We start from the raw sequence: 20,427 nt of genomic DNA on the forward strand, positions 1-20,427 counted from the left end.
TAAGAGACTGTATCTCCGGGCACCAATACATGAGCTAGTATAAAACGTCTATTGAATCACTACGAAAGACTGTACATTATTTTGAGAGCATGTAAAGGAAATTTATACCTATTGAAACTCGGACATTCAGAGTTAAAATCCAACTGCTTTGACGCACTTGGAATTGATTGAGACCAAAGCAGCTCACGATATGTCCTTGTCTCTTGAAGATCGGCTCAGGCTGGCAGTCATGGACGATGAGCTGGCAGAGGTAATTTGCAACTTCTATTCGAAAGTGCCTTTTCTGACATTGCAGATACCTATTAGTTCCTGAAGGCAAATCCACTGCCCCAAATAAATACAGCCGATCCCTCCAAGGCCATTGCAGGGCTGAGAATGTACATGACAAGCCAATATAAGCCGCCGAGTCACGAAACCAATGTAGTTGAACGCGACATCTACTTTGCCAACCGTGACGGGCTTCAACTACGTGCCTATGTTTTTGCACCTAAGGAGGCCCCGGCAAAACCCATGCCTCTGGTGGTTTACATCCATGGCGGAGGATGGACTATTGGATCTCCGGAAGATACAGCGACCCCGTGCCGGAGATTGGTTGAATCGCTAAGTGTAACTTGCATCGCGCCTGCGTACCGACAGGGCCCTGAAGATCCATTTCCAGCTGGCATAAACGATGCCTGGGATGGATTGAAGTGGATTGCAGCAAATGCCGAGGCCGAGTTAGGCGTATTATTGTCAAGCGGCTTCGTCGTTGGCGGCTCTTCTGCAGGTGGCAATATGTCCGCAGTCCTTACCCATCTTGCCCGCGACGAAGGCCTGTCTCCAAAGATAACGGGCACATTTCTACTGGCCCCAATGATTTTACCCCCAGGGACAAAGGTGGCGTTACCTGACCAATTCAAAGACATTTACCTATCTCGCACTCAAGAGGCTTGTAAGGACGACCCAGTTCTTTCGCCAGCCCTTGAAAAGATTTTCAACGTTTCGGCAAAGGGTGACGAACAATCTCCAATGTTCGTGCCGTACATCTGGCCGACTGGACACCAAGGACTGCCAAAAACATACTTCCAAGTCTGTGGAATGGATATCCTTCGCGATGAGGATTTCATCTATGAGCAAGTCCTAGCCGAAAATGGTGTGGAGACAAAGTTCGATCTCTATCCTGGCATGCCTCATATTTTCTGGGGCACTTTCCCCACCCTCACGCAGAGTAGGAAGGCTGCTTCGGATTTCATTGATGGGATCAAATGGCTTCTTGACGGATCGACCAAGGGCTAAAGCTGTGCAATGCCTGTTGAGAATTCGATATCTCATGCGTCCAACTAGTTTTGTGAGCAGTCAATGCCAGAAATACTTTTCTGAATAGTCAGTCTTGTTCTTCCCATAGCGAAAACTGAGTCTTTCCACCATAAAAATTGCATTCTTAGCCTCTATGCAATTTTTTAGTTGTGCTATAGGCCCCGTGACGAAGTCGAGCGCAGGGCTGAATCACTGTACTAGCACTAAATAGCACCATGGTGGAGCGCGATGAAAAAGACGTTGGTCCTCGTAATCGGACTTGAGAAACACTAGATAATACGAAGCAACAATCTGTTGCAACGTGAGAACTCGTGACTAATCTACATTAGTTAGTTGGTAGCACGAAATAGTCTTTATATCATAGGTTTGCCACTGAACCTCCCCGCACTTCTATTAAACTTAAGCATACAACTTTCCCACATCTACCTTGTTGGAAACTTCATTTCAAGATTACTACTACTACTGCTACCGACTCACTAAAGTCTGATAATCGACTAATTTACTGATCATGGTCTCCACCATTGACAACAACCCTCTGGTTCCCAACTCGATGCAGACTCAAAAGTCGCTTCGCGACAATGAGCAGTCCGCCGGTCAGACTCACAGGCTCAACGATCTGCAGATGATAGTGGACAGAAATGTGGCACCGTGCGTTGATGTAATATCCTTCTTCTCTTGATGTGTGCGACTTCTTACATTGTTATCCACAGATCCCCCCAAGCGATGTGTGCCGAACTTGCCCATGCCCATGCGCTGGAGGACCTCCATAGGATTACCGAACATACGTCCGAGCCGAGTGATCCAGTGAGAGGTATGTGATTAAGAGAATCTCTCTTGGTTTTACGATTGACTAACTCATCTAACAGACAAAGATCCTTTTTTCACTGTAAACTACGCCGACCATGCCACTCAGTCTGAGCCTCGCAAGCCTGATGAGTGAATCATGGGAATGACCTTGAGCCTCACCATCACACTCGGGCAAGAGGCAGTATTTAGGGGAATATTTTATTATCTAGTGTAAAAATCAGTCCATAGTCAATCAGAACATAATGTGCAATTGCACTGCTATTGATTACATGTGTCCCATGAGGCAGACTTTTCTTAGGCATGGCCGAGTATACTGGTGATGTCACAGTGATGACCCGCCCGCTCAACCTTATTTGCCATTCGATGGAATGACATCGTCGGTAAACATAAACTGCTATGAAAGAATTGATTTCTAGGATTTAAAACACCAATCAGTGCTTGAAGGTGTCCTATAAATAATAGTCCGCTTGAATTTAAATCACGAAAATGTGACATGCGTCTCAATTCGTTCAAATCAGTATGATATATGATACATCTGAATTCTTTCTATCTATAGTAGTAAACCAATAATCTTTGTACTACTGCCCGCTTGTAGCTTCGGTTGAGTTGTACACATTCTTTCCACGATACCAAGTCTGGCAGACCTTTGCCTCGAGAAGTTTCTCTGGTGTCCAATGCGTATCGACTACCACAAAATCGGCAGATAAACCCTGTTGCAAACTCCCGGTCCAGGAATCTGCAAAGCGTGCATATGCTGCTCCAGTAGTTGCAGCAGTCGCAGCTTCAGCCAGTGTGATGCCGAAGTGAGCATTGACAGTGTCAGTACTCTCAGGCTCGAGTGCCGATCGCCTGGTAGTCGCATTATACAGATTGGGGAATGGCAAATGACGCGCAGTTGGCGCATCAGTTCCAATTGCGAGAGGCGCACCCCCATCCATGAATTCTTTGTAGGCAAAGGCGCGCTTGCATCGATCGTGCCCGATAAGACCGGGCCAGGCTTTGGATAGTGCTGGGTCGGAATGAACAGGTTGGACCGAGGCCGTGATTCCTAGTTCACCTAGCCTCTTCGCGTCCTCTGATGTTGTCATTTCTAGATGTTCGATCCTGTGTCTCCGACCGGGTGTTCCGACTTGTGAGAGAACATCGATTGCCTGGCGAACGGCGCGATCACCAATTGCATGGATCGCGCACTGCAGACCAGCTGAATCAGCTCGCTGGACAACTTCACGAAGCTGATTCTCAGGCCAAATGGGCTCGACCGGATCGGATTTTCCGGTGTATGGTTGAAGCAGGGCGGCAGTGCATCCATCAACCACGCCATCACAGATGAGCTTGATTCCAACGACACAGAAATCTGGTTCCTTGAACTCCTTTTTCAGTTCAATTGCCCGGTCAACAAAGGTGAAATTGACTTCCTGATCTTCGGTGTATGGTACGAGCCAATGGGCCCCAATATGGAACGGAATATGCTTATCGCGGCGATACTCTTTCAGAATCTCCCAAGTGCCTTCGTCCATGGCCATATCCACAACGCCGGTGTAGCCAGCAGCGGTGTAGGTCTGAACTGCTATGTCTAAAGCAGCAAGATTGTCTTCTTTGGAGTAGAGGCTTTCCACATAAGGCCAGGCCATGTTCACCACAGCAGATTCATCTAGAAGACCAGAAGCTCTTCCATTCTCATCACGATGAATGCAACCACCAGGAAGGTCGGGGGCAGTATGGGCATTCATTGCTTCAAGAGCAGCTGAATTGCACCACATGGAGTGCAGATCAAAGGCGTCGATGAAGATTGGTCGCGGGTCAAGATCATCAAGCATACTTGCAAGCGCAATGCCATTGGTAGATAATTGAATCCATCCTCGGCAAAGTATGTGCGGCACAGATGGGTTAGCCACAGCGTAGGCTTTGATTGTTGCGCGAATCTCTTCGAGGGATGTGCATTTGATGAGGTCGACCTTTTGTAGGGAATGGCCATAGTGCAAGATGTGTACATGGGCATCAATGAAGCCGGGCATCACAACGCGGTTATCCAAATCAACGACATTCGCATCAGCTGGGATTTGTGCATCGTCGAGGGAGCCAACGTAGGTGATGCGATCATCTGTGATAACCATGCCCTCGGCGAACTCATTGTCACCCTTAGTCGAGGGCACAAAGATGCGACCATTTCGGAAGACGGAAGTCATGATTGAGCAATGACGAGAATGGAGTTAATTTGATCACAGCTTGGTGCCTCCAGAAGCTATTTAATGAAAGGTGCGGGGTAATCGGGAGGTTCTCCAGAGAAGCCGAATCTCTAGGACTTGCCTTTCGCAGTTATTGAAGCCTAGAGAAGGGGGCTATGTATTGACAGGTGAAGTGGAGAATTATCGCCGTTGCACTGTGGGATAAGGGCGCTCAGGCGCAGGAATCAGATCGGCGACAGTCGGACCTGCGCTGCGGCAAGTGCCAAACGGAAAGACTTCGGGTCGACTGGCTAGAAGCAGCTAGCCGATTTTGGAGTTTCGGCGTCCGCGCAATTTGACGCAATTGGTCGGATTGTCATAAGGGTCCGATGAAAAGTGGATACTCTCGCAAGAGATAAAGCAAAAGATGGGGCAAAATAACGAAAATATAGATCAAGAAGATTCGAGATATGAGGCCAAGAATTGCCCTGAGAGGAGAGAGATTGGATTATACCTTTAGTCATTAATTTCGCATGTTATCTAAAAACATCAATTCTCTATCTTTGAGTATATCTCAACATATTGGTATTGCTCATCTACACAGCCTGGAAGGGAACGGATCTCGCCCTTCATATGGTCCGTGGACCGTCAAATTTTAAATCGATCCTTACCAGAGAGTGAATGTTTAACTTTTTTTTGGCAGTCTTTTCGATCATCTTGAGAATTGTGGTGCCTTAATAGCCGACTAGATGAATTTGCCGAGTTAACCCAAATAATCCCCCACTGAACTACTGTATCAAATGGCTATTTCCCCGCATAAACATCTAGCGGAGAAGATTACAACCATTTTTCAAATGCCCAAGCTTATTGGCTAATGCTCCAAACTTCCCTTTTAAGAAAAGCCGCCTCCGGCTGGGCGGCCGAGCCCTTCGTTGTGAATGGCTAGTGAACATCAGCCTCGACAGCGGATGATGATAAGGAAGCCAGGAGTGCAGGTTTATTTCTGTAACAAACATGATAAAAGGTCCCAGTGATCCAGCACGAGGAGTTCACATCGCCTGAGCTTCGTTGCAAGTTCTGGAGCAGGTCTTCCAATACCCCTGAAACTCGGCTTGCACATCCCACAGTTATGTCTGCTAGTAATCATGATATGGACCCGGCTTGGCCGCCAGGCACTGTGAGGCTTGAGGGTGAGAAGCAATACATTTGATTCTTGTTCAAAATAAACCTTGTCATTGACTCGTTTCCACGATAGACATCTCTCCTTCAACGGAAGGAGCGCAAGTGATCTTCGAGCCAAAACCATCCAGCGACCCAAATGATCCGTTGGTCAGTACCTCGACCAACCTACTCTCCTATTGCAGATTCTAATATCTTCCTACTTTCAGAATTGGCCACAGTGGAGGAAATATGTGAACTTCGGGTTCGTCTCTTACTATGTTATGATGGTGCTTGCGCTGTGAGTCCCCCCATCGCCCTTTGCCCTTGTCCGTGGACACGACCTGTGGAATGAATACTGAGCTTCCCAGCATCGATGTCGCGACCGTCACATGGGGTTCCATGAATCTGGAGCTTGGCTTCAGTTTCGCTTTGCTAAACGACAGTTACGCTGCCGGCTGTGGAGCGTTGTGCATCGGAGCCGTGATTCTCGTTCCCTTTGCCCTCAAGTTCGGACGACGACCCATATACGTTCTGAGCACCGCTGTCCAGTGTGGAATCTGCATCTGGTCAGCCCGGATGCAAAATGTGGCAGATCTGATGCTGGTAAATGTATTGAGCTGCATCGTCGGCGCACTGGCAGAAGTCTTGGTCCAAATGACTGTGGCAGATATGTTCTTCGTGCACGAAAGAGGACTCATGAACACACTGTACTATTGGGTGACGACTGTCGGAGTCACCCTGGCGCCACTGGCTGGTGGGTTTATCACTCTTTCCCAGGGTTGGCGCTGGGTTTGGTGGTGGATGGCTATACTGTTTGGAGCCGGACTCATCGCCTTCTTTTTCTTCTACGAAGAAACCATGTTCTGTGTGCCATCTATTGATGGAATTCCCGTGGCTGATAAGCTGGCACCACAGCCAACCTCTCAGAAGCAGGATCTCGAAGTTTCTGACTCGAAAGGAAAGCAACATGATTCAACTCAACAACCTGTTCAAGTTGAACATGTGGAGATCGACTATTCGATCCCGAAGAAGCCATACTTGCAAAAATTAGCACTATGGTCTAATTCCCCCATGTCATTTATCGACCTATTGAAGCACAGCTACCAGCCCTTCTTGATTATGTTCAGTATTCCAGCAGTCTTCTTCATGGCGCTAGAATACGGAATTATGACTGCCAGCACAACAGTGCCCGTTACAACCCTCTCATCAGTCATGACTCTCCCGCCATACAATTTCGGTTCAGCTCAGATTGGTCTAATGGGACTTCCACCATTTATTGGGACTAGTCTGGCAACTATAATCTGTGGCCCATTGAGTGACTCGATTGCGCTTCGACTTGCCAAGAGAAATGGCGGCGTCTTTGAGCCTGAGATGCGCCTCTGGCTCTGTCTAATCTTTTTGCCTCTTGTTCCAGCGGGTCTCTTCATGTTTGGAATTGGTCTAAACAACGGGTCTCACTGGCTTCTTCCGGCATTTGGGCTGGGAATTAATGCATTCGGCGTGGTGCCTGCCAGCAGTGCTGCACTCACCTACTTGACCGATGCGTACACAGATGTAAGTCCTATGAAAGTTGAAAATATTGGATTATCTCTAACACCATATCATAGATTATCGCTGATTCGGTTGTTGGGGTCACTTTCATCCGTAATTTGATATCTACAATCTTTGTTTTCGCCCTGGCACCGTGGGTTGACCGTGTCGGGTTGACATGGTTTTACGTGACCTTTGGCCTGATCGCCACGGTCATCATGCTCGGGAATGTCATCTTCATCTACTTTGGAAAATATTTCAGAGTTCGTGCCGCGGGAAAATATCGATATTTCAGTGCGCAAAGAGTCGGAGCGGCCTGATAGGTTGATTAGGGTGTATAGCGACATAATAGCTGATAGCTGTAGCTTCTCGAAAGCATCATCTGGAACTAATGACATCGAATGTTGCAAATATTGTCTTGTATTTTAAGTCAAAGAACACTAATTTAGAGGAAGTTTTGAATCGAAACTACCGCAGGGTAAGGTTCTAATCCGGCGTCATAACACTGAAGCACTCGGGGTAGTTGCGTGTATCGGAACCCGCGGGCTTTCACTTCACACGAGAACTCTAGGGTCCGAGTCACAAATTCAACCCAATTCATAAGCTCTCGGCAAGATGAACCAACCACAACAGTAGTTTTATTCAGGTTGCAATCTGGATTGCCGAGGTGTGCGGTGGTCCTAAAGTGTATGGGAGCGAATAACGAGGCTCAATCTATCGGATGCGGGGAACTTTGATAGGAGAGTACTTTGGGTCCGAGATTCCGCGCTATAAAGTGAACATATTGTCTCCCATCCTTAGCTGCATTTTTAAAGTCACTTAATAGCTCAGACCTTCAAGATCTTGTGACCCAATTATTCAGTCCTTCCAAACATGACGATCCACAAAGTCGCTGTCATTCAACTAAGCCCAAAGGTAATCTCGGAATGCTCATGACAGCACCCAATCACCCAGCAAACATGTATTAATGTGTTGACCCCTAGGCACCCAATGGGATTGATTCCAATCATCAAAGAGCTGTATCATTCATCAAAGATGCGGCCATCGCCGGGGCAGACCTAGCTGTCCTTCCAGAATACCATCTAGCCGATTTCGCCCCAGGCCACGATCCCGAAATTCGCAAGCAATGCGCCAACTGGAAGAAATACCTCGATGCATACTGCGCTCTAGCCAAAGAGTGCAACATCTGTATTGTCCCAGGCTCTCTCGGAGAACTGCACGATGATGGTACGATCGTCAATGTGGCGTATTTCATCGACAATACCGGTGCTATCAAGGGGAGATACGAGAAAAAGAATCTGTGGCACCCCGAAAGACCCTTTGTGAAGAGCTCAGCTAATGACAGTCGTCATGTCGCTTTTGACACGCCTCTTGGAAAGGTCGGATTGCTGATCTGTTGGGACTTGGCGTTCCCGGAAGCGTTCCGAGAATTGATCATGCAGGGCGCGAAGATGATTATTGTGCCTGCTTTCTGGAGATATACCGATGCTGGTGATGTTGGCATCAGGCGTAATCCCAGATCAGAGGGAGATTTTGTCGATGCTGCTGTCGTTAGCCGCGCTTTTGAAAATACGTGTGCGGTGGTGTTTTGTAATGTTGGTGGTCCCGAGGAAGACGGGTTCGCTGGTCTTTCTCAGGTTGCACTGCCATTTGTCGGCCGCGTGGAAAGATTTGAGAACAGTGATGAAGGCATGAAGATTGTCGAGCTTGATATGGATATTCTGGAAGAGGCTGAAGGGGAGTACAAAGTGCGGCAGGATCTTGCGACCCCGAATTGGCATTACGGTTATCGCCAATGACAGGACAGGACAACTCATGTACAGTCGACTAGTAGAATATGACAGAGAACGTTTGGATATGTTTTATCGTGTATAAGACCTCGTATCCATCATAGCCACGGCCCCCGACAGTGCCACTGCATGCCAAGAAAGCCACTGAACAGGTCCACGTAATCCAACATGGCTGTAGCTGAAAGGAAGAAGCATTCTCTAGCGAGCGCATAAAGCTTATTATGCCGAGATCTGGATGGTCGATCCGTTGAATAGCAAAAATAGCACGAGGGCGGTCATCCTTCGCGACAGCTTGCAGCAAAACTACCATCTGAATTGGTCGGTCGCTTACGGGGGCTACGCAAGCACATCCAACAAGTCTGACCAAGGCTGTATAGACCAGCCAGTTAAGTATAAGGCTCTATAGATGTCAGCAAATCACCTCCAATTGCATACCCTGGGGCCATCGCCCCCGAAGTTGACAACAATAATGTTTTGCGAAAGGCAGCAGCGAAAAACTTGGGTAATGTAGATCATCACCCCGACCCGTGATGTCATGGAGAAGCAACAGGATCACAAGTCCAATAACATTGAATGTCATGAGTAAAGGTATGCGTAATCCAAATAGGAGAACAAAGGAGATGCAAGATGGCGAATATGTGGCGAAACAAATGGCGGACTTCTCCGTTGCATTTCCTTTGAGAGATCGGAATTCATCGTAGTCCGTTTCCGATTCTTCGTGACCGAACAAAACAAAGAGACCGGTCCCGCCTGGGAGATCTCAAGCCCAGGCCTAGAGATGATTTTCGGCCCGTCGGTAGAAAACTCTGGATCGGGGCGGTCTTGGGTGGTGGAGAGCGTCTCAGCCTCAGCCTCTTCCAAACGACAGCTGTGCTCCAAGTGTTGGGAACTTGGGCGCAGCAGATGCCAACACTGCCATGACGCAGGTTAAGGGACCGATTTATGCCGATTATCAATTGGCCAGGATTCAGGGCGCCTTTCCCGTTTCATCGCTAGGCTTAGGGGGCGTCTCTTGGGGGCGGGTGGATTGCGATTGGATGTTTAGCAGAGTGAATAACCAAGAGTGTGAGGTAATCACCCCATCGGGCTGAGTTTGGGGTCCACATGTACGACCCTGGTGAGAAAAGAAATAAGAGGATGAAGGTCAGGAAAGTTTGTTGGAAAGCTGGATGAGCCTCAAGGGTTATTGCGGTTTATTTTAGGCGACAGTAAGGCGACCGTGGGGGCGTATTTAAACCTGGATTGTCCCTGCCTGTTTATACTCCTCGCCTGCTGTTCTCTTTTTTTCTTAGTTTACATCTTTTCCATCATCCATCATCCCTAGTAACTCTTCCGATACGATTCTAATTCGAACACCCCCAAAACTTCCATCAAACAACCATCATCATGCAGTACAAGGCCCTTGCCACCCTGCTCTTCGCCACGGCAGCCGTTGCTGTCCCGGCTTCCGATGCCACCATCTCCTCCGACGACCTGCTGGATAACATCAACCTTCCCATCGAAACCGAGACTATCCCAAGCGGCATCCTATCCGTCATTGAGACTGCCATTCCCAGCACGTGGGCCCAGGCCCTCGAAACCGACTCGGCCTTCCAGTCCTCCGTGCTCAATGACCTCCTCCACAGCACCTACCCAGCCTGGTACAACAGCCTGCCCGATAGCGTCAAGTCATGGGCCACCGCCGAGGGTGAGGCCGAGGTCTCTGCTCTTTCCAGCTACTTCAGTATCCAGCCCACCGTTACTCCCACTTCGGGCTCCCACGCTGCCGGTAGCAGCTCTCACGCTTCGTCTACTCCTCTTTCTACCGGCCACAACTCGACCACCGCCTCTACTCCTTTGACTTTGACCTCCACTGCCACCCATATTACCTCGCTTTCTGGCAGTGGCTCATCTACTAGTTCTGCTTCGCACTCTGGAACCTCCACTTCCACTGCTGGTGCCCCCGCTGCTACCGGTGGCCTTGCTATCGGTCTGGCTGGTGCTGCCGGTGTCCTGGGTCTTGCCCTTGCTCTGTAAGATGGATGTTGGGGGATAGACAAATTGTTCTTGGTTAAAAGGCTTCTGGATTCGGGCTTTGACCAATTTTCTCATGTTCATGAATGATATTACATGTGTTCATATGACCATGCTTTCTGGAGGCAACTTAGATACTCCTACCTAATGACGATCTTTCATACTCGACCTACAATCCAACAGCATATCATGCTTACTCTAGACCCTAACTACGAACTAATTTGGGAAGATGTCATAATAGTCCACTAGCTTACAGTATAATCTTCAATGTAGCCGCACTTAATTTAATCTTCGCTTTGAAAGCCACAACGCCGACAAATTAGATCACTACATTGATGACAGTGGCGGCATTTCGATACCCAGGTCAAGCTGAAAACAGTGATGGTGTCACGACAGATTAGACAGATTATAGAAAGATAGTGCAAGCAAAAAGATCTTCTTGCGATCAATCGGGTCCACTAACCGGAATGGCTTCTCCGCTGGGGTTTCAAAATTTGCCGAATGTTCAAGCTGACAGAATTTAGTATGGCGTTAAGGTATGCACCGGTGTGTTTAAAATCGTAATATCCGTGGTCCAACTATAGTTAGTGCAGTTTGTCTGTGCAACAAGGCTCATTGCTGTGCGTGGAAATGCCCCTAGGTAAGCATTATCGATCACGTCCGCTGCTTGTAATATGTGCAAGGTCTTCCAGGGACTTACCTGGGTCTCTTCACCCCGCAAGATCCCACGAAGAAGGCGCACAGCTATATCCGTGTTCTACATTCGTATGTCTACTTCCGCTTACTAAAACATAGGGTCATCGGGCTAGGTCTTGTAGCTATCCGTCGACGAGTCGACCTCAGGAAATAAGCTGCGACAGAAACAAAATGGTTGATTCTGGACCTGTACCCATGACCTCCAACGCTGGTGATATGTCAAGCCCTGTGCCTGTTCTCATCGTCGGTGGAGGTCCCATCTGCCTTTTGCGAGCACTCCTGTTATCGCGACTTAATGGTGAGCTACCCTTTCTTTGAAACAATTAACAGATATACGTCTAGTGCAAGGGTTCATGCCGATTTATGTCCATCCACAGCCTGCTCTCTGATCATCGAACGCTAAAGGATCCCCAGCAGTGGGAGAAGGCTGATCAAGAAATGGAGGAGCAGAGAGGACATCTTGATAATGTGAGTCGATCTGGTATCGATCGAAGAAGCAACACAAACAAAAGCCAACAAGCGCTATTACTACAATCTAGCTTGAGCACTACATTGAACATTTTATGGCTCAGATAAGCGACCTGCTCACGCCTCATAATACCACCCCAATTTTGAGGCAGAAGCTCGTCTACCTCATGTCTGGATTTCCCTCAAACCTAAGGCTCAACTTGACCTGAGTCATCCACAGTGCGTCTACAGCCGATAGATGTCTCCTACGTCAACGAGCTCAGTGCTGCTCAAATCAGGCGATGTTGGACTTGTGCAGCTTAGATTCTCTGACGTTGATCAGGGGCGATAGCGAGGGCCAGGAGAATTCCCGGATTCTGGGTGTACATAAGGACTGGAAAGAATTGACTGAAGATCCCACTGAGAGTGTGGCACCTTGGCAGAGACTTTGATATGGTGAGACAGTCGTGGGTTGCGTCGGCAATACGCCATGGAGGGCTCTTGTTCCAACCTGATCAACACATATTGCTCAGGATATCCTCACAAGCCGTGAAGAAATCATGACTGCGCCAGAGGATCACCCGGGATAGACAGGGATAGTTGTTCATGAAGCCAAACAAGCCAAGTCGTCTTCAAGATTTTTTCAATCACGACAGCAACCGCAATAATCACAGCATTACTTCCAGACTCAATCGAATTCTTGGTAACATATGACATGCTGAGGATATTCCCGGATAAATAGTCAAAATGAACGGTTTGCGTCGGTCACTCACCGACGTCGCGATACAATTCCTAAAACCCCCCACTTTTTCATGGACACCCCCACCCAGCATTCCAGGGATGAGATCTGGACTCGGCAAAAACACGGGCGAAACCGAATGCTAAAAGCGCCAAGACAAGCCAATAGAAGAACACGCAACTTAGCTTCCAGCCGAAGACAAGGACTGGTAGGTTTAATCTCTGTTCTGTGGGTCAATTGTGGGGTGGACCTGCTCTAGTGACATGAGCCGGCACACTATCTTTTCATGTCTCGTAGCACGCCATCGAGGGCATAGATGACCTTAGCTAAAATACTGCAGAAGGAGAAAGTATAGATTCAAGAAGAACTCGTGCCCATCGCTGCATTTTTTCTGTGTCGATTGCATAGAGACTGAAGGAAGCCGAGAATTGGAAAATTCAGAAAAGTCAACATGAGTGACTCAATTTCTTCATCGGGCTTCCCCGAGGAGGTTTCAACTTTCCCCGAGAAACGAGTCTGGCACCGAAGCACACTTTTTAATGCCTTCATCATTGGAGGTGTTGGATTCCTGGCTCCCGGTTTGTGGAATGCAATGAACTCTCTGGGTGCAGGTGGTGCTGAATCGCCTTACCTGATCAATGCGGCCAATGCTTTGGTTTTTGGATTGAGTAAGTCACTCACAGCGGTCCAAATTTACGTGAAACTTCTACTAATGACACTTCATCGCTTAAGTGGGATTCCTGTGTGTCTTTGGTGGTCCAATTGCCAATCGTATTGGAATGAACTGGACTTTGCTCTTGGGTGCAGCTGGCTATCCAGTTTACTCGTGAGTCAGACTGGAGACCCTACAGAAGGTGAAGATACTGATTGAAAATACAGGGCTGCATTGTATACGAACAATCGCTATGTGAGTGCTGATTGTTACAGCAAATAATCAAAATGCTAATCACAATGTGAAGGGCAACGAGTGGTTTGTGTTGCTCGGAGCAGTGGCGTGTGGATTATCGTGAGTTGGAGGCATCTTGTCCAACGATGAGTCTGGTTCCACCGCTAACCGAGATAGAGCTGGCCTGTTCTGGGCTTCTGAGGGTGCGGTGGCACTTGGTTATCCTGAGCCAACAAAGAGAGGCCAATACATGAAGTGAGTGCTCTGCCCCCAGACAAAAGTTGTATCCAACGACAAGAAATATACTTACATTTTACTAGTATCTGGCTTTGGTTCCGGACAGGTGGACCTTTGCTCGGAAGTGCCATTGTCCTTGGATTGAATCAGTAAGTCAAATCCAAGCGATGATAGAGCTCTTGCTCACAATTTGTAGCTCTGCCGTTGCGAAGAAGAAGGGTAAAGTTGGATCCGGTACGTTTGCACACACATACTTCCATCTACAGAATTTCGACTAAACCGATCTTACAGAGACGTATCTCATTTTCGTCGCATTGCAGTGTCTGGCTGTCCCGCTAGCATACTTCCTTACTCGGCCAGAGAAGGTTCAACGCAGTGACGGAAGTAAAGTCAAGGTTATTGCGCAGGACTCGTGGCGAGCGGAATTTTATGAGCTTTGGAGAGTTTCTGCTCGTAAGGAGGTTTGTTTTGACTTTCTTGGACTCCTTGAAAACCGCTCATCCAAACTCATCTTCAGATTTTGTTGCTACTACCCATTTTCTGGGCAGCATACTTCAACCAGTATACCGGCAGTAAGTCTAGTTAACGCCTCCTTTATGCCAGCATCTCGGTCTAATTCGTTGCCCCAGATTTTCAAGTGTACTATTTCGGAGTTCGTGCCCGAGCCTTGATCGGCCTCGTCTGTAAGTCGTGCAATCCATGTGCCGAACTCTTTGGACCACAGAAACTAATTTTTAAGCGTATCTCGCCGCTCTCCTCTCATCCTGGCTTGTCAGCCGCTTCCTGGATTATCAAGGACTCAGCGTGAAGCTTCGCATTACCTACAGGTAAAAACGCCGGATTCCGTTAGTGTATGACGAGAGCTAATTTTACGTCAAGTTTCTTCTACGTCCTTTCTGTCCATATCCTTGCCTGGGTCTATGGCTGGGTAGTTCAGGAGCAGTACACGGCCAATCCTCCTTCCTACGACTGGTCCGACAAGGGCTTTGCCAAGGGAATGTTTGTGATTATTCTCTGGCGTAAGAATCTTGTCCCTCGCATGAGTATTGGTATATTTGCTAATCCAGTATCCAGAATTCGCCCAGCAAGCTCTGCAAAACTGGCTCTACTATCTTCTCTCTACTATGACCGACAACATTTCTGAGCTTTGTATGTTTCAGTCGATACTTGAATTGTGGAGTTGAATTTTGCTAACCATGCATAGCACGTTTGTCCGGAGTCCTCCGTGGACAGGAGAGCTTTGCCCAGGCTGTTTCATACGGCCTCAATACCCGGGAATGGTATGGTGGCAGAGTTCCCTTGGCGGTAAATACGATTCTGCTTGGTAAGTGACAGGAAAATTTCTGTTTTGCGAAACAGAGATACTAATGCAATATACTTGAACAGGCCTAGCTGTGCTGCCTACGTGGCTTGTTGTCAAGGATCATACTCCTATTGAGCATTCCAAGAGTGTGGACACTTGGGATTCGCCTCAAGATGAAGAGCAACCTCTTCCTCAGAAGGGCGACCGTGATATCAACAAGGCCAGTCCGGTGGTCGATGCGAATGAGGTCACGAAGTAATGCCACAGCTGAAGTACGACACTCCAGGGGGCGAGAAAAAAAATTGCATGCGAGTTGCACCTAACTTAGATTAATACTGGATGAAACGATCGAAGCCGCTAGCTTAACCTGGTTGGCACATAGAAGAGGACAAATAGATAATAAAATGATGAACTGAAGAACTGATGAAATTTCGAGATCTATTGAAAACTATTTATAAAAAAATCGACATCATGAAAGGTACACAATTACCGCCTCAGTATCCCAGACATTAACAGAAATGTGTCCTTTCTTGTTATTGTCCTTGTTGATAGTCAGACGCTCCTCCTCATATCCAGCAACCTTATGGCCACGACCCTTGTCAACCTTGTAGCTCCACTGCTCACCATTCCAGGTCACATTCTGCTGTGAGCCACCCAGGTCAAATCCAAGGGCAGCCGCACCATGTTCAGACTGCATGCGGTGAACAACAGCGGACTTGACATCCTTGTCGATATCGATTTGAGCAACATATCTTGGGCGCACGGCGGGGCCATACTCCCATTGACGCATGTTGATGATGGCAATGCGGGATACCTTGCCAGTCTTCTGATCGAACATGGCATAAGCGCTGAGGTGGTCATTTTGCTCCTTCTTAATGTCGATCTCTTTGATCTTTCCAAGCTGGCCGTCCTTGCCGATGAAGTCGGTGATAAACGGTGCCGCGGGGAAGATGCCTTGAACAGCGGGGGTCTTCGCATGGGCGCTTGTATCGTCAGGTAGCCACCACGCGTGGGTAGCGTCGGGCCCATGTGTATTGCAAACGCGTTGGATGCCACGGTCCATGGCAGCCAGGTGGAAATCAACTGCCCAAAGGGCAGCCCCAAAGCCACCAGCAAACTCGACTTTAGTGTGTCCAATCGCAGATCCAGCTTCGGAAATGACCAAAGGCACAGACTTGTCTATGGCGCTCAAGGACTTGACATCATTGGCATATGGGGCAAGCTTATTGGTGATTGCTTTATGGTTCATCAAAGTGTCTAAGCGTAATTAAGTTAGTGTGATATTCCACTTAAGCCATGTTGAGCAGCTCACCTTTCAGGTCTGCGGTGTTGTATTCATGGCCACCGTTATTTGAGCCAATCACTTGGTAGTAATGCTCAGCAGCATACTTGATATTCTTTTGCTGCGTCGTCTTCGCCTTGAAGAGAGGCTTGATAAGATTCATACTGAAAATATTGATCAACTTATTGTCAAGAATGGCGTAGGTCATCAGAAAACTTACAGTGTGAACTTGCTGTCCGAGTCAGGCTTCCCTGCCACTTCGGCCGCAATCTCTCCAGTCTGGAAAATCCGGGTTTCGCCATCCTTCAATTTGAAATCCTTGACGACTTGCTCTTCAATCTTTTGCGATCGCTCAATGTATCCATCAACAGCATAGGCCTTGTACCAGTTTGGCTCATTGCCAAGTGCAATAGCAGCGACCCTCGCCTTATTCGCTCCTTTATCGGTGGCGGCATCCCATGCCTGTTGCAAGAAAACCATCGAGTCGTCAAGCTTCATATCATCTCCCATCGGAGCCTGAAGCGTCCAGTGCGAGTCCTTGAAGCGTTTCAAAGCATTGAAATAGTCTGGTCCAACAGTATATGTGTCCAGACTATTGCAGGACTTCTTCTTTGAATGGCAATCCGCAGCGACTTTGGTTTGCTCTTTCTTGTAAGTGATATGATCACCACTTGTGCCACCCACACGAATGACGAGCGGCTTGCTCATGCGTGATTGAATAGCATTGACCGTGTTCTCCGAGAAATCATTATTATAGTGCGGAAGAAGGCCGGATTCGAATCCAAAGCCAAAGAAGTCAGCTGGTACGGCGACAGCACCAGTTGATGCAGGGATATTGATTGTGACATCTGAACATCCCACACAGGTAGATGGTACCGGCTTCGCGAAAGTGATCCCCATTGTAAGAAAAGTGCCAGCCAGCAAGGCGATCATCACGGATTATTGAGTGTTTTGGTCGATTAGGAACTCGGTGCATTACGAGAATACAAAGATTCTTATATGCTGATGGCTAATCCTTTGGCCCCGGCCCCAAGGGTCTGAGCCTTGTTCTATGAAAAGACCCTTTGGGGGTCCAAAGACTCTCTAGCGTTAGATGAAAAACTTTTATGCCTGGACTTGTCCAATACGGGCAAGGGATTTGGATCTTGCGTTGGAATCAAGGTCAGCTGACAATATTCGAATCAAAGGCCTTTGACTTGGAACTGACCTTTGACGTTGGACATCCAAGCCTCCGTATGATTATACACTGTAACTCGTGCATTTTGATTTTGCCAATCCGACCCAACGATGGTGTTCAGGGTCCGGCCCCAGTACCCCAGGGCCAATCCTTAGCAGCCTCGTTGTACGCAGGGACTTCGGGGCTTTGTTGGTAAGAAAGGATCAAGTTGGGGCTAAAACGAGGGTTTCATAAAAAAAGGACTCCTGCCACGACAATGGGTCAGCGGCTGTTCGTGGCGGGCCAAGCTTTTACCTTGTGTTGGGATGCACTGTGATTTGCCGTCGTGGCTTGTTCAGGGTCCAAGGTGATGTGCGGTACATAGCCTCATCCGCATAGCCAATAGACACGTCAACGTGAAGTATGCCTTATAATCAATCCAACGGGGCTGCACGATAATGGGGAATACGATGCGATCTATTTTTGACTCGGCCCGAAGAACTTGTGGGGGCGGATCCAACGATGGAGGGGGCGGCCGAAGACTCTGACACGAACAAAGAAGACCCAATAGACATGACAGACTTCTCGTTTCCAAAGCTAAATCTATTCTCTCTCGTCTGTAGTAATCAAATTTATCAAACATAAGTTTCCTAGATTATTAGACTCTCGTGTTATTTTTGGGGACATGGGCGTGGAAAGGCCGATTAGTGAATAGTTCAAGTAGTCGAGCGGTTACCCTGTTCCACACTCTACCACTCAAGAAAAAGGGCACTTTGCATCTTCATTCTAACAAGTGTCTTCGTCCTATATTCTGAACTATGCTTGAGTTCTAGGTTGTTCGAGGCTATTTCCTACTCCACACAGTGTGAAGTTTCTCTCCGTGCTCACAACGGAAGCTAAGTGTATATTTCAAATAGACACGCATGGAACGGAGAGCCGTAAGGTCACTTCGTAAGGGTCCAAGCAAGATTAAATTCTGGCACAGTAATGTTAAATAGTAAAGGATGATTTGACTAGAAAGAAACACGAGGCTTTCAGCTTCCCGTCCATGAGTTTCGGCCCCAGCCCCAAAATGATGGTAAGAATCAGATCGCAGGCCTAAATGTCCCTGGTTGAGTTTTACCATTCAAAATAGCATCGATGGTTATTCTCATAGCATCCTCGAACCGTCTCTGTCACATTTTCACCTAATGTAACATAGTCATGACCGTCCTATTACGGACGAACGAATCCAAGCTCAGCCGCGGTTCTCGTATTTTTCTTAGCTAAGATCTCTTGTGCAACCAAAACGAAGCCGTTATATCGTGGCATGTACTCACGACATGAACGAACTGTATTATATCTCAAAAAGCTAGAGTCCCTTCCAGAAATCCTCGATCAAGCCAGCAACCTCTGGCACCCGTTCCCTCACAACTCCATGTCCAACCTGTGGCACCACGGCAATATTTCGCATCCCAACACGTTCAAGCTTCTCCACACTAACCGCACCATCAAGCTCTCCCAGCACACTAAGATTTGGAATTCCACTTTTCGCCGCTTTGGCGAATTCGGCATCATTATCCAGAACTCCGCCGTCCCTGATGATAGCCACCACACTCGCTGAATGACCGTCGTGCTCCTTCATTTCCCATTCTCGAATTGCCTCTGCAACAACTTCGCCCCTCCCAACTCTCTCCTTCCAATCCGAGGGAACAACTAACTTTCCTCCCTCCAGGAACTCGAAGATCCAGGCTCGTGCCTGCTCCTCCGATCCCTCGCCGCCGCGTAGGTAACTACGCTGCACATCGGTAAACTCACTAGTGTACAGAAGACCTGCAGGTGCGACCAAAACCATAGACGCGACACGCTCAGGATGCGCGACTGCAAAAGTTGCCGTCGTTGACCCGCCAAACGAATACCCGATAAGGTGGGCATCTTCCCACCCAAGATGCACCATTAAATCTTCCAACAATGCATGGAAGAGTGCGGGCTCGTGTGGTGCAATTGGCGTGTCTGTTAGCCCGTGGCCCCACTGGTCAACAAGGACACAATGAGCGTGTGGGAAACGTGAAGATAATGCGCTTGCCAATGGCTGCATGCCTAGTGCGGATGTTTGGACTCCGTGCACGAAGAGAACGCGAGAGATAGGGTTGGAGCTATCGGAGGGTGCTGGAGATGAGGCTGGTAGCTCGTAGTAGGCTGCTCTACCGTGGGGTGTCTGTAAATATGATGCTGGTGGTAGCAGTTGGCCAAAAGTTGCGACAAAGGCAGCTTCGGATGGGGCCTGGATGGGCTGTATTATGTCGTTGGACTGGGTTGCTCCAGGGCGGGGTAGCACGATCAATTTGCTAGACATCTTGGGGGAAGAAAGCAATAGTGTAGGCCAGTGGAGGGGACTAGTGGGCATCAGAATTTAATTCCATCGGTTTCGAGCAATGAACTTACCCAGTACTGAAAAAAGGTGAGGCAGAAGGGAATTCTGGCTTGGTATAGACGATATCAAATTCTAGAAGTTCAACTGCCTTCTGCAGAGGCTCGTCACAGTTAGACACTGATTAATCAGGATTAATAATTGATCTTGCTGTACGGAGTACGTAGATAACGCCATTCATGTTTGTCGCTAAACCACATTCGGCTTAGGGCGAGTTATCGGGAAACAAGCCCTTGAGCTGAGCGTGATTATGTCCATAATCGTTCCTTTTGTACCTAGAGTGAGGCTCTATATTTAATTTTTAATTCAGCATCGTCAAGCTAATCAGGTCGGATGTGACCTACTATCGCACTGTGAGTCATTATCTGTTGTAACTGACAGGTTGCCCCGCGCCCTATAACTAGGTTGCCTGGACTGAGCATCCCACTGCCTTCAACAATTGAGTTTATCGGTGAAATTTTGCAGTAGTGTCTTAATTAGTAGCACCTCTTGTTAATTTGCAAAAAGCC

The 20,427-nt window shown here is 48.0% G+C and overlaps 9 protein-coding genes across 9 annotated transcripts; 6 read left to right on the forward strand and 3 right to left on the reverse strand.

Annotated features, from left to right (window-relative positions):
• Nucleotides 1-190: 190 nt before the first annotated feature.
• On the forward strand, nucleotides 191-1,275 carry N7473_003401 (alpha/beta hydrolase; the record flags this gene model as incomplete). The annotated part of the gene is made up of 2 exons (XM_057149341.1): nucleotides 191-250; nucleotides 307-1,275. 2 exons carry the CDS (start codon nucleotides 191-193, stop codon nucleotides 1,273-1,275), a joined length of 1,029 nt encoding a protein of 342 aa, XP_057012995.1.
• Nucleotides 1,276-1,804: 529 nt separating this feature from the next.
• On the forward strand, nucleotides 1,805-2,236 carry N7473_003402 (uncharacterized protein; the record flags this gene model as incomplete). Its single annotated transcript, XM_057149342.1, has 3 exons — nucleotides 1,805-1,944; nucleotides 2,007-2,107; nucleotides 2,163-2,236. The coding sequence occupies 3 exons, from the start codon at nucleotides 1,805-1,807 to the stop codon at nucleotides 2,234-2,236; spliced, it is 315 nt and encodes a 104-aa protein (XP_057012996.1).
• Nucleotides 2,237-2,681: 445 nt separating this feature from the next.
• Nucleotides 2,682-4,289, reverse strand: N7473_003403 (amidohydrolase; the record flags this gene model as incomplete). Its single annotated transcript, XM_057149343.1, has 1 exon — nucleotides 2,682-4,289. One exon carries the CDS (start codon nucleotides 4,287-4,289, stop codon nucleotides 2,682-2,684), a length of 1,608 nt encoding a protein of 535 aa, XP_057012997.1.
• A 1,108-nt stretch (nucleotides 4,290-5,397) lies between these two features.
• On the forward strand, nucleotides 5,398-7,279 carry N7473_003404 (Major facilitator superfamily domain general substrate transporter; the record flags this gene model as incomplete). The annotated part of the gene is made up of 5 exons (XM_057149344.1): nucleotides 5,398-5,458; nucleotides 5,524-5,597; nucleotides 5,657-5,727; nucleotides 5,798-6,983; nucleotides 7,037-7,279. 5 exons carry the CDS (start codon nucleotides 5,398-5,400, stop codon nucleotides 7,277-7,279), a joined length of 1,635 nt encoding a protein of 544 aa, XP_057012998.1.
• Nucleotides 7,280-7,782: 503 nt separating this feature from the next.
• N7473_003405 (carbon-nitrogen hydrolase family protein) lies at nucleotides 7,783-8,805 on the forward strand. The gene is made up of 2 exons (XM_057149345.1): nucleotides 7,783-7,874; nucleotides 7,943-8,805. Exons 1-2 carry the CDS (start codon nucleotides 7,833-7,835, stop codon nucleotides 8,756-8,758), a joined length of 858 nt encoding a protein of 285 aa, XP_057012999.1. The 5' UTR covers nucleotides 7,783-7,832; the 3' UTR covers nucleotides 8,759-8,805.
• A 1,330-nt stretch (nucleotides 8,806-10,135) lies between these two features.
• Nucleotides 10,136-10,765, forward strand: N7473_003406 (uncharacterized protein; the record flags this gene model as incomplete). Its single annotated transcript, XM_057149346.1, has 1 exon — nucleotides 10,136-10,765. One exon carries the CDS (start codon nucleotides 10,136-10,138, stop codon nucleotides 10,763-10,765), a length of 630 nt encoding a protein of 209 aa, XP_057013000.1.
• Nucleotides 10,766-13,050: 2,285 nt separating this feature from the next.
• On the forward strand, nucleotides 13,051-15,488 carry N7473_003407 (major facilitator superfamily domain-containing protein). Its single transcript, XM_057149347.1, has 15 exons — nucleotides 13,051-13,312; nucleotides 13,377-13,470; nucleotides 13,524-13,551; nucleotides 13,604-13,650; nucleotides 13,708-13,785; nucleotides 13,851-13,916; nucleotides 13,964-14,001; nucleotides 14,059-14,228; nucleotides 14,285-14,339; nucleotides 14,397-14,450; nucleotides 14,507-14,594; nucleotides 14,647-14,786; nucleotides 14,842-14,916; nucleotides 14,972-15,091; nucleotides 15,154-15,488. Exons 1-15 carry the CDS (start codon nucleotides 13,096-13,098, stop codon nucleotides 15,327-15,329), a joined length of 1,446 nt encoding a protein of 481 aa, XP_057013001.1. The 5' UTR covers nucleotides 13,051-13,095; the 3' UTR covers nucleotides 15,330-15,488.
• A 51-nt stretch (nucleotides 15,489-15,539) lies between these two features.
• On the reverse strand, nucleotides 15,540-17,252 carry N7473_003408 (glycosyl hydrolase family 79 C-terminal domain-containing protein; the record flags this gene model as incomplete). Its single annotated transcript, XM_057149348.1, has 3 exons — nucleotides 15,540-16,327; nucleotides 16,383-16,516; nucleotides 16,573-17,252. The coding sequence occupies 3 exons, from the start codon at nucleotides 17,250-17,252 to the stop codon at nucleotides 15,540-15,542; spliced, it is 1,602 nt and encodes a 533-aa protein (XP_057013002.1).
• Nucleotides 17,253-18,859: 1,607 nt separating this feature from the next.
• N7473_003409 (alpha/beta fold hydrolase) lies at nucleotides 18,860-20,095 on the reverse strand (the record flags this gene model as incomplete). The annotated part of the gene is made up of 3 exons (XM_057149349.1): nucleotides 18,860-19,883; nucleotides 19,933-20,012; nucleotides 20,075-20,095. The coding sequence occupies 3 exons, from the start codon at nucleotides 20,093-20,095 to the stop codon at nucleotides 18,860-18,862; spliced, it is 1,125 nt and encodes a 374-aa protein (XP_057013003.1).
• Nucleotides 20,096-20,427: the final 332 nt, after the last annotated feature.

The sequence above is a fragment of the Penicillium subrubescens genome, assembly GCF_028828155.1.
Source record: "Penicillium subrubescens strain IBT 31985 chromosome Unknown utg000002l_segment0_segment0, whole genome shotgun sequence".
Classification (NCBI taxonomy): Eukaryota; Fungi; Ascomycota; class Eurotiomycetes; order Eurotiales; family Aspergillaceae; genus Penicillium; species Penicillium subrubescens.